The 12945-nt window shown below is 34.6% G+C and overlaps 1 protein-coding gene across 1 annotated transcript in view; it reads right to left on the reverse strand.

Moving 5' to 3' along the window:
* Positions 1–12945, reverse strand: part of LOC120773932 (innexin shaking-B) — a 69973-nt gene that overhangs the window by 41335 nt on the left and 15693 nt on the right. The window contains exons 2-3 of the mRNA XM_040103132.1: positions 10591–10724; positions 9870–10059 (exon numbers count right to left, since the gene is read on the reverse strand). Of these exons, the coding sequence (XP_039959066.1) occupies positions 9870–10059; positions 10591–10724 (324 nt within the window). The remainder of the gene's footprint in view (positions 1–9869; positions 10060–10590; positions 10725–12945) is intronic.

A 12945-nucleotide genomic window follows, 5' to 3' on the forward strand; every position in this document is an offset into this window, starting at 1 on the left:
TGGCAGATTGACTTTTTGTGGATATATGGATAAAAACGCAATGGAATAGTGAACCAATGTTTCAAATTTATTAATAAATTTCTATTGATAAAGTTAAGTGAATAAGTACGATGAAAGTGTTCTGAATAAAATGCGTAGTGCAAGCTACGTGCACCTCTATCCAGAACAAGACGTACCAGATAATTCATCTATTTTTAAACTAATTTTTCATTTCGGCATGGAGTCTATAAGTGGAAGTCGCACATGCCTAATATCTCCCCAGCGGCGGCGAAATAGTTTTATTATCAGGCATATGTTTATGTTTTGTTCTTCGTATATTTTCAGCAGTCTTTGCAACATATGTATGTAAGTAAATCACAATGGCCAAAATGTGAAAAATAATTGAATTGACTTTTCCACGGGAAAAGCAAAGAGAGAACATAGAAATAATTTGCTTCATGTAATGCCTGGACTTAATCATGCAAAGTTGTCTCACTCTCAGAAACATAAAAAGGTTCAAGCAATTTATTGTCATCCCCATGAGCAAATTGGGTGCTCTGGCAGAGTTTTAGACGGGCCTAAGGTGTTATCTGCGCAAATTGGGATACGGTGCCATTGACTCTGGTTAAAATAATATAATAAATTTTCACCCTTAAGCTTGTTACTATTTGCCTATGTACATACATACATATATTGTTTATTAAAAAACTCAGCGAATCGAATTGATATCGGGATATCTGCTTGTTCATTCGTTAACTTGAACAGAATTTGAAATTAAGTTATATCAAGATAACATGGAAGAAGTTTCCGTTGACGCTCTGAGTAGGTTGGTCGGATCAGATTATTGTCCTGTTTTTGTTTTTAACACAAATTTTGGTAAATATGTAAAATACTTGTATATAATTTAAACTCAAGGAAAATCGTTTCCTGGCAATGGGATGACTGTATATCAAAAATGGGTTGAATCGGGTCAATATTTACCTTAGCTCCCATATAGCTAATACAAAAATTTTCAAACCGGGTGATTTTTTACTGCTTATATAGGCCAACATGTGAGTTATCTCAGTGAAAGTGGGTGAAAACTTGACCCTGTCCCCATATAACTATAACCAGGATTTTCGAAGAACCGGCTGACTTTACTCCATAAGATTGGTGATGGTATGCGTGGTTATGAAACACAGTGAACATTTTATTAGTATGTGGCATGTTAATACATAGTATATACTATTGGCAAAAATATACGAAGTCAGGTCGATATTATTCCAACTCCCATATACTTCGTATAATAATTTTCGTTTTTCTCACAAACCTGTGGCGAATATGTCAGTCAGTGTATGAGTTATATATGTATGTATATAGTATTTATATAATTTCTTGGATTCCGAACCTTTGGTTGACGGTTTGTACCTTAAGTTATTTCCCTTGCTTTGATTCTTGCATGTTGCAAGAGTTTAAAATGTTCGGTTGCATCCGTACATCTCTCACAAAATGAAAGCTTTTATTCAGCCAAGCTTATCACTATGTCTAAAGCATTTTAAATATTTTTAATATCAAATACTTGAGTATATTAACTGTCTGTTAAATAATTTTAGAAAAATGTATAATGAATTTATTTCTTATGCGGAAGCATCTCTTGCGTTCGCATATATGTACATAGTATGTATATGAAGGAATACTTTCAGTTCTCATTCCCTTAAGATGAACATTATCATTATAGTTTTTACCATCGTCGATTTGCAGCTTATTTTCCCTTAGAAATAGAGCAATAATGATGATAATGATGCATTTGGATGGCTGCCCATATCCGTCTGGTGACTTGAAGAGTATACATAAGTGCACGATTACACGCGTTTATGTATCTGTTTGGCAACACCGTACTGCTAGTCACTCTGAAAGAAGGTGCTACTTGAATAATGCTAATCTAAACAATAAGTCTGTTGGTACACAGACACATACGATTATAGTATTCACTTACATTAGGGCGGAGCAATTCATTGGTGGCCAAATGTTAGAATTCTACGTTATTGGTAACCAAAAGTCAACACCTCAAAGAAAGTCAGCTTACAGTGTCGTCAATTATCGTAATTTTATGTATATGGATATCTGTCTGTAATTTCTAGTTCGTAGCCAAGCCGAATTAAAGGGTTTTGATTTCATAATTATTTGTTTTGGGAAAAGCGTTAAGCGGGTTTTTAATCTATGTATCTCTGTAAATATTCCGATTTTAGAAGTTCTATCACCTCAGAAAGGAGGTTATGCAGCAGAAAATAAAATGGAGAATTTTTTTGAAAATAATTACAAGTTTTTTCGAGTTTCTTTGAGTTTTTTCTTACAGTCTATTTTAAGAAACAAGTGAAATATAATAAAATTTGTCTCTTGAGCGATTTTTTATGTATGCATATATGTATATTTACATAAGTATATAATTGAAATGCACCATTTTATTAGAGAACCCTAATGTCCGTGCTTACCGACATACTTGTAAAGAAAAATAGTGCAACTCATTGCACATTTAAAAAAAACTTGGCTGATATGAAATACTGAAATGAGTGAAAATGGAAGAATGTAGATTTAGGCAGCAATTTGCATTTGCATTTCCGGCATAGACGTCTAAACTGTGTTGCCGTTGTCTAGCGGACTGCCTTGTTGGGTGGCTGGTGGCCCCTTGTTGGTGCAGCTGTTGAGTAGCAACAACACGCCATTGGCGATACCTATAGTTCGTAAAGAGTTTTCATAATTTTTGACCCCACCAAATTATAAACTGAGTTAAAAGTGTGAAAAAAATCAAATTGGCATATAGAAAGGCGCACGTGATATATGCATTATATTATTTGCAGAGTTCGCCTTTCTGTGAGTGTACTTTTTAAAATGTCTGTTAGATATGTACATATGTTTGTATGTATGTATGCACATTTATACAAAACACTTTTTCAACAAGCCATGGCAGTGTAGGGTATATAAACACAAACAAACGTACGAAAAAATATGTAAGTTTGTTTGTTTATTATTTACCATCTTCTTTTTCCATCGAGTTAAAGAGTGATAGTGAGTGATGGCTGCAGCATTTGGACGTCCAACTGGCTTTTATACTTCTAATGGCCAATTTGATTGTGCTCACAATGTATTGCACATTCACACACAAGACTGAAAATAAGAGATATATGGTATACAAGGCGACAGTGCAGCCAATTCTCTATTGAAAGTGAGAAGTGTGATGATTCCATTAGATATATACATACATACATATTTTTTGAGTGCTGAAGAATTCCATAAAGACGCTTTACTAGTGCATAATCTATTATTAAGATAAAATTATTATGTTATATATCGCTAAAATGTTCTAGTCGTTATATATGTGCATATATATATTTTACTTTCTTTTATGTAACTTTCGCGAAACTATGTTGTACTGTTGGAAAATTCGCCATACATATTTTTTCGTGGTTTGAACTCGTAAAAAAGGAACTTTCTTGCAATAGAAATAGGGATTTGTCAACCCTATTGTTGCATTTTTTCAAAGCGCTATTTATATCATTTACAGTAATTTAAAATATTCGCCTCGGCCAAAAAATGGAATTAAGTCGCGAACCTTGACGCGCTTATTTTTTACAAATTTCCACGTGTATTATCTCATCAATAGTACATCGATTAAATTTTTAGTAATTAAGCCCATCAAGGACCAATGTTTATAGATATTATATGAATCCAATCGAGGTCGTAGATCACTCCAAAATGAATTTCGTGAAGGTTGTCCAAAATCAGTTTTTGTTCCGGATATATTGATGCTACGCGCAACTGTCTATCGTGAGATTGAGACAACTATAGGCATTAGTGGGACCAGAAAACACTCAATACATTTGACTGTAGAAAATTTATTTTTCAGGTTGGACCTCACACAATTTTCGATCGTTCTAAAAAATGTTTAAAAGATATAGGTTTTTTGTGCATACCTGTCTATGATAGGCTCAAAAGCAATGCTGGAAAACTCTGACTTGTCTCGGCCTATATGCCACATGACGCCGAGGTGGAGCCACCTTCTGACCTGCTAAGGGGAGCTCTGGCATAGGCCAAACAAAGAAGAATATGTCCGAATGCCAATTCTAGGCACACCGTCTGAGGAAGCTCGGAAGCAAATGCAAGGCGTGAGATGTGTGACTGCTAGCAGGGCGGAAGTTCTTGCGTTAAGCTAACATCAAGGAATACATCTATCAGATCTAGCTTGGAATGCAAAACGTATAGAAAACATTTCAGTAATATCAATTGGGAGCTCTATTGCAGGAAGCTTCGAATAGCTCTTCAACCCTTTTGTTTTGTTTTGCGTATATCGAAGACAGTCGACACTGCTTTACTTATGCTTATGCTTTCTCGACATTGTTGGAGCCTTCAACAATGTACGGCGAAGGCAGAGGTTAAAGGTCTCAAAAAGTTTGAAGTTGAACGATCGCAGCGAAGCAGAATAGTCCAAAAACATGCCGAAAGGTTAACGGTGGTACACCGCATGGTGGAGAAGTTCCCCCACTACTTTGGATATTGGTGGTTAACGAGTGTCCAAAGAGTGGATCGAATTTAGTGCAGAAAATGTAGGAAAATGTAGTCTCTGCCGAAATTAATCAAGTTCAAAATTGAAAAAAATTATTTCGGCAGATATTAAGTTAAAAGTTATACGTTATTTCCATCATAAGTGGCACTCCGCGAAGAAAAAGACTTGGAGTTGCAAGTACAAAATTAAATAATCCCTCCCCACCAAAAATTCTACTCAGGATCCGCCCCTGGATATTGTTAATAATCTTTGATATTTATTCAAGAGATTAAATGCGAACGAAGCCGCAGGAAAAGCTATTTTTCTGTAAAAAGAAATTTTATTTCAAACTACTCATCGAATAAAGTCTTAGGTCTAAATCGAAGTGCCACACGTGTTGATAGCTAATTTGTTTTTTTATTTTGTGTTCATTAATTTTTGCATAGAAAGAAGCCGCTCCACATAAGCCGAAGAATACCTCAGCAATATCCACCAGATTTGAATGGAAGGAAAAAGTCACAAATGTGCGTACTTTGTAATCACGTTGGTGTAGTCACAGGTAGCCCTTAATGTTATTTAAACATACATTCGTGCTCTAATGATTTGAGAAACTGGGCATTTGAAGGAGTCCAAACAGGGACTTGGCAACCTTCTCTTAAAATTAATTTTGCCCTTTTTCTTCAGTTATGTCGCACATATAAAAGATGTCTACATAAAATTAAGATATAAAATTTCGATTGGTTCCTTCGGTAGCAGAAATTATGCTTAACAGGTTTTTAAGTGGTTACATGGGTTTACGGGTTTCAAAAAAATCTAGTGTTTTTGAAGTCAGTTGGCAAGATTTCTCGAGAACTACTCAACCGATCTTCATGAAATTTGAAACATTGTATTCCTTTAAGATACAATTTGTAAGGACTTGGACGAAGAACTTTTTTTTTGATTACAACTATTTGAAAAAAAAAATTGCGAAGTTTCCTGCTTTTGTAAAAATATCTGCCAAAAATCCAATTTTCAGTTTTTTTTTAGTCCAAGTTTTAAGTTTAACTAAAACACGTATTTTTCACTTTAGATGATCCGGTAAAGAGTTATAATGCTAACGCAGGCGCATCTTTTTTCCGAGGGGTGATCGGAATCCAAAAAATTTCAGAATTTCTTTGTTAATAGTGTGAGTTTGTAGCAATAAAAAATTCCAATAAAATATTTAATTTTTTATATTATAAAAAAAATTTGAAAAAAGGCAGTTTTTTAATTATTATTTTCTTATTAAAAGAAAAAGAAAATACACAAAATTTAAGCAGTTAAATTTCCAAATTACTTATGTAAATGCACATGTGGATTAATATCAGCCGTATATTTAAAATAATAAAATTTCAAAAATATTTAATGGGGCAGATTCAACAAATACATATATATTGAATATGAAAACTATACGTGTCATTTACAGAGAATGCCTTTAAAAACAGAAATGATTTTTCCCCACAATTATTTTATCCATTCATACAAATATCTCCAAGTAGCGGGCGACTACTGTTTTCGTAGAGAATGTTAGCATGACTATTCAGATTTTTTTTCAACTTCTATGATATCCCGAAAAACTTCATGATTTATATTTACAAACGGAATCAGGAATTGATAAAAACTGCGGAAAAAAATAAAGACTTAATATAAACATAAATTTTTCAACAACTCTCAAATCTCATCACTTCATGCCGTACTGTAATTTCATTTTCGAACTTGCGATTTTCCGATGTTCACACATAAATATTTATGTTATTTTACAGTGCAGCTAACATTTGCGCCTTCTCTATTAACACTCCGCTAACAGATTATTGAAATTCTCTGGTACTAAACTGAGCAAAGACTTCTACCATACCATTCAAAAAGTGGTACCGACAGGTGGCGCAAAAGATATATCAAAGCTAAGCAATATTGGTACAGTCGATAATGCAGTTATAAATACAGAATGCCTCATTTATAACAGTTTGCGTTTGCTCAAAGCAAATACAGAATGCCACAAGTGTTCACAACTTTTGAATAATTGGTAGAAATATATTTAACTATGCAAGAATGCTTGCATATGCATACTACATAACATCGTTTAGTAATATAATATCTAGTATTCAGCGACTAAAATAATTAAAGAGACTTTTACAAATAAACAACAAAATATTTTTTAGAAATGTTGGGACTTGTTTTCAGAAGAGTGAACGACGCGAAATTTTGAGCTTCAACTGCATCCGGACAATTATACTTGGAAGCAGTGTCGATAAAACAGTGCAAATTCTTAATAATACCTACATATGTACAGCGAACGCTCGTAAACGTGAACACGCTTTTTTGTGTATTGACGATTCTAAAATATTTGAATGTTTAAAAATATTTTGCATCGACCTTGAATTTAGGAATACTCCTAAGTATGGTAATTAACGGTTTTTTTCTATGGTTTTTCTATGGTTGCATTTAACAGGCAACAAATTTCAGTCACAAGTTTGCATTTGCGTGAAACGTTTCATATTAGATTTTGGCGCAAAAATGAGTTCTAAGAAACCTGCGTACTTGACATTTAAAAAAAGTGCCGAGTATGATGACCTTAGCGAAGAAATATAATGTTGCTAAATCCACAATTTGTGGCATTAACGCAAAAATATATTATAAGTGAATTTAAAATGCGTAAACAACACATTTTCTGGGCCTGGAAAAAGCAAAAACACTGCATTGTTCAAAGTTGTCTAAAATGGAGAAAGCTCTTTATCGTTGGTTTATTCGTATGCGAAAAAAGAACTGGCCAGTACCGCATTAATGCTAAAAGAAAAATCCAAAAATTTGCCTTAAAATTTTAAGGAAAACGGAGCAGATTTTTAACTAGCAATGGATGGCTTCAAAATTTCAAGAAAAGATACGACATTCAACTTCTTCAAATATTGGGCGAAAAGTTGCCTTCACAGCCACCGCTAGTTAACTCTTTTAGAGGAAAACTTAGAGCTACAAGACAGGACTTGGTCAAGGATCAGCTATATAAAGCAGACTAGTTCGTCTTATTCTGGAAAAACGTGTGTCTTCAGTTTCGAAATAAGAGACCCTGTCGTAAGCCAGAAGAAGCAGCGAATTACGTTTTTTTGTTGCTTAAACGCCACTGGAACTCATCAGCTTAAAATCTTGTTTATTGGAAAAGCAAGGAATCCACGATATTTTACAAGTTTTCAGTTTCTCATTGAGTATAAGAACACAAAATCCGACTGGATGTCGTCGGCTCTTTTTATTAAAGAATGGTTTCGTGAATCATTCGTTCCGCAGGTACAAGTTCCTTTTGAATTATGTACAAGGTCTGTCGCAAAAGAAACAGAACTTTTTAAATATAACTGTTTCTGGTGGCGCCACCTATTAGTAGGTATGTATATGAAATAAAAAGTTTGATCTCTTGTTGACATTTCGTAAAAATTTTAAGACAATTGGATAACTCCAATCGATGTTATCGATCAAAAAGTGACAGCAGCTTTTGATCATCGGTCGTAAAATGGCACCCTGTGATTTTTACCCATTCATTTGCCCATGAAAGGACACTGGTTTCAGGACATTTCAGCTATCCAAAAGGCGACGACCGATATTCTCAAGAGCATTCCGAAAAATGACCTTAAACACTCATTTGAAATGCTAATTGACCGGGCTAAACGCTGTATCGAAGCACAAGGGAACTACTTTGAATAAAAAAATATAACTTTTGAAAAATATAAATTTTTTGTTGTTTTTTTTAACAGTCCTGTTTCTTTTGCGACAGACCTTGTAAGTCGAATTTTGTTTTGAAACATGCCAATTAAAGGCCTTCTCGTAATCGACAATGCTCCTTCTAGATGAAGCTGAATTAAGAGCGAAAGATGGAAACATTTTCGCATTGCTTATGCCGCCAAACGTTACTCCCCTCATTCAATCGATTTATCAGAATCCATCGAAAATAACGAACACTTCTCCAGCCTGCTGAATAGCAGTGAACGCACAACGCCAGGAGAAGGCGAACCCGATTCCCCAATCGATGGCGATGGAGCAGACGTTCCATTGCCCGACCATGAAGAAGTTCAAATAACAAGTACCCGTTTGAAGAACAACAAAGCGGCGGGGGCCGATGGATTTCCGACCGAGCTATTCAAACACGGCGGCGAAGAACTGATAAGGAGCAAGTATCAGCTTCTTTGTAAAATATGGTCGGACGAGAGCATGCCCAACGATTGCAATTTAAGTGTGCTCCGCCCAATCCACAAAAAAGGAGACCCCACATTCTGCGCCAACTATCGTGGGATAAGCCTTCTCAACATCGCGAGAAATTCACTCTCTAAATGGTAGTAAATAGTGTAACACGAACAATGCAAGACTTATAGGAATATAAATAATGGCATATCAAAAATGTTTATCATTATACTCATCAGCCACCTACAAAAAAGGGAGCGTTTCTAATTAGCTCTCAACAGCTGTATGTAGCTGCCATACAAACATAATGATCGTGTGAAAAATATTTTGTATTTATAAAGGTTATTACAGATTCGGAGCAATCGCAGTTAACGTATTTTCTTGTTGACTTATTTATTTAAATTTCAAAATATTATTTTGTGAGAATGGATTGCAAGCCACTTTGAGCAATCTTTTGATATTCCTCAAGTTCTTGTGGTCTTCGTTTGAGTCTAGCTGAAAAGTGCTCTGAAATAACTCAATTTAATTTGATACTCCTCTCTTATATTGTGTATTTGCATAACAGTTTTTACCATATACATATTAATATGACTTCAAAACCAATAATGTATTTTTTATTTGCCAACACACTGCGAGTATTCATTTGAAATTGAATACTAGAATCATTGAAGAATTCTAAATTAAAATTCTTGAACAGCAAACAGAGAGGAACAAGAGCATTATTTGTGTTGCCCGGATACGGGCTTCTCTGTGCCTTTTCCTTTCGTTGTTTCCTCTTCTTCAAACATCTGATCTACCAAACTCGAGTTAACGCAATCAAATTTCAACATATCTAAAAAGGGGTGCAAGTGGAGCAAGACAAAATATTCATTAATAGAAACTTTCTTCGCTGTCGCTTCCTCTTGCTAACCTCTATATCTAACATTGTTGAGTTTAAATGCTTTTTCAGGAGGAAATCGGCTTCAGTTAGATAACAAATATATCACCAAATGTCATAAGAAAACATTGACTCATCAATAGGTATAATGAGAAGTCCACATGCCGGCTTTAATATGCACGATAAATTGCTAAATATTTATTAACTTAGATATAAATGCAAAGAGTTTAGAAGTGCATACTGTATATGGCCGTTAACTTTCGCATTGCATGTATTTAAGAAATGTATGAAGATCTTAGTTAATAGGTGACTTACCTGAAAAAATAGCGTGAACGCTACCCATTGATAATATTTCGTATGCTTTATTGTGAGAGGACCGCGTCCCTGCGAATTATGAACTCCAGGAAAAGGCACCTCGGAACCTTGTTTTTTCATGAAAGCGTCCACCACTGTATATGTCGAGTGTATCCAACAATACGTGTTGAGGACATCTTCGGGAATGTCTCTACAAGTCGCATCAATAAAATGAAAATTAAAAGAAAATTATGTTAATAAGACTTATTTTGGCGGCAGTGAAGTTGTTGAGGAGCGGAAAGTAACCGTTGAATTTTGAAAATTATTTAACGCTTAGCCCTGCTTTTCCTACAAAATAGTTAGTATATTGGCCGTGTTAAATAATTCTCAAAATCTCAATTTATTAGGGAGATTTTACTGGGGAGGTGTGCATTTCTTAAATTTTCATTTTAAATGTGTTGGTGTTAAAATCTACATATACTAGAGAAAAGAACTCGAAACAGAAATCGGTAGCCAGAAAGTTTTAACGCTATTCTAGTTTTCCAGCCACTGGCCGAGTGCGAATTTGTAGTGTTTTTGTGCGACTACTTGATTATATAATCATTCATATTTTCGGTTTCTCTATACAGATAAAGGTGTGCATTTGTGTAGTTGTGGGTGTGTGTATGGTGTTATAGTTGGATGTGGATTGGTTTTGATTAAGTATTTAATTGGAATGCCTTAGCATCCTAATCGATCCTACCTTGTATGTACACAGTCTATGGGATTTCCTACGTACTGCCGCGTCGTAACAGCGATCGAGAATGTTATTAATAAAATAACAGTTGCATTTGTGTGTAGGCGAAAAACAGGTGAATCGATTTTGACATGAGACACCTTTTGAGAGGTAATAGTATAAAGTTGAAAGCACAACAATTCGCACCAGTTCCAAATTCCAATCGCAGTCGCAATCGCAATCGCAATGCCGTTGAATGACAATTGCAATACATTATTCGATGGATGTTGCGGCGAGCGATGAGGTCAATAGCGTACAAAAGTTGTCGTTGACGTCATCAACAGCAGCAGCAGCAAAGTCCGTTTCCAGCGAGCGCCCACCCACCGTAACGAGGCGGGAGAGTGGGAGCCAGCCGCAGCGCAGATGGAGGCGGAAGTAGCGACGATGGCAGTTGTGGCAGAGGCAATAGCAGACAGCACCGAAAGTTTGGTTTTTTCGATTTTCGATTTTGTGATTTTGTGATTTTGTACGCGCCGCAGTATTGCATTGCAATGCGATTTCAATTTCAATTTGAGTATACATGGTTTCATGGTTCGATTCGATTCGTTTCATTTTGATTTGATTTGATATGGGCCCCCAATTAGCAGGTGATAAACCAACACAGTAGCCGCGTTATATATGCAAAGTTTTTGCAGGTTGGTCGGTCGGTTGGTTGGTTGGAGACCGCGTCGTAATCAGAGTTAGAGTCGGAGCAAACGGATGAGTTGGATAGTTGGTGTTGGTGTAGAGGATTGAGGTAAAATTTTTTTGAGGAATACAAAAAAGAATTTATGTTATTGAACGAATAGCTTTGATTGTTTTATGTTATGAATGAAATGTAATGCTTTCCAACAAAAAATTGTTCAAGTTGAAAGAAAAACGTGTATGGTTTTTTAAATAAACAAAACGACTGCGTCGTTTGCATAAAGTTGGTCAATATTGGTAATAGTAAAGTCAACAGCATAATAGTTAAATACGTATTACATAATGGCGACAATTAAAACCGTAGTAATAACAATAATTATGATAATTACTGCCGACTTATGCGATTAATGAATACTTCAATAAATACATTTTTTATTACTGCAACTATGTAATTCAATTTGGTTTTACAATTAGGCAATAATTGAACAAACTGTTTAACAAGGCCAACTGTGCGGAAGAAATAAGCATTCAAACGCGCTCCGCAGGCTTTTTGACAAACCATTTGTTTAATTACTGTTATAAGATTTTGAATTTTCCAATTCTCATAATCAAAATACTAAAAGTTGGCTATGTATCAACACAAGTATTCAAATATACCAGCTGTACTCAATATAAGTATAATAATAAATAACTTAGTTACTGGTTGTACCTATGATATTAGTAAATCGCTGGTTGCTAACTGGACTTCATATTATCACATAGTGCCAATTGCATGAATTCAATTCAAATGTGTTACAGTTATTACAAAATCTTTTTGGTAATACGAAAATACAAAATAGTTTCAAATTAATTTTTCTGCACAAATGAGTGTACAATTTTGTAAGGCGGGAAGGTTATTAATTAATTTTAATATGCAAATAGGTTGTATATACGTAAACCAAAAATATATATGTAGTTCTCATGTTGCTTGTAAATTTGACGAGGTTGTAAGCAATAAACTCGATAAATATATAATTACAATAACATATGACACTTAATTGTTGTTATGGCCATAATAGTTCTATAATGAGTTTTAGAATACTTTGTATAAATGTCTAAACCTGTTCTACTTTTTGTTGTTGAATTAAACAAAACTTCTGGAAATTTTGCGTTGTCTCCAAGCTTATTAAGAACTTATTGTAAAAATGAAATAGTAAAATAGATCTTTAACGTTATATCGTATGAGTTATGTGCGATTATAGGAATGCAAACTTTCTTTCGAATGCCATTATTGAATTGATTGAGAACTTAACTGCTCGAATGGAATGATATTGGTCATTTGCATTTTAACTTTCAAAACCAAAATTTCCTTTATATTTTTGAATTTAAGCAGTCATATTTGTGATAATATTATATGAGTCATAGTACTGAGTCTGAAGGAATGCAACTACATAGATATTAATACAAACTACTCATGTTGAAAATTTTCTTTTTTTATTTCAACATTTCCGGATCTGCTTGGTAAAGCCTAACAATAGGTATACAAATCATAAATCTATTTAAAACTAAAGAAGCTCAAGAATGTGTTTGAGCTTTTTTGATAGAACTTTGCTCCCTAGTAGGCTGGTAGATCACTTCTTTTGAAAGGAGTTTGATTGCAGGCATTTACCAAGGCATTAACCAATGGGCTTGGATGTTCGCAAAGTTTAGATATCGATA

The sequence above is a fragment of the Bactrocera tryoni genome, chromosome 4 (assembly GCF_016617805.1).
Source record: "Bactrocera tryoni isolate S06 chromosome 4, CSIRO_BtryS06_freeze2, whole genome shotgun sequence".
NCBI classification, from domain to species: Eukaryota; Metazoa; Arthropoda; class Insecta; order Diptera; family Tephritidae; genus Bactrocera; species Bactrocera tryoni.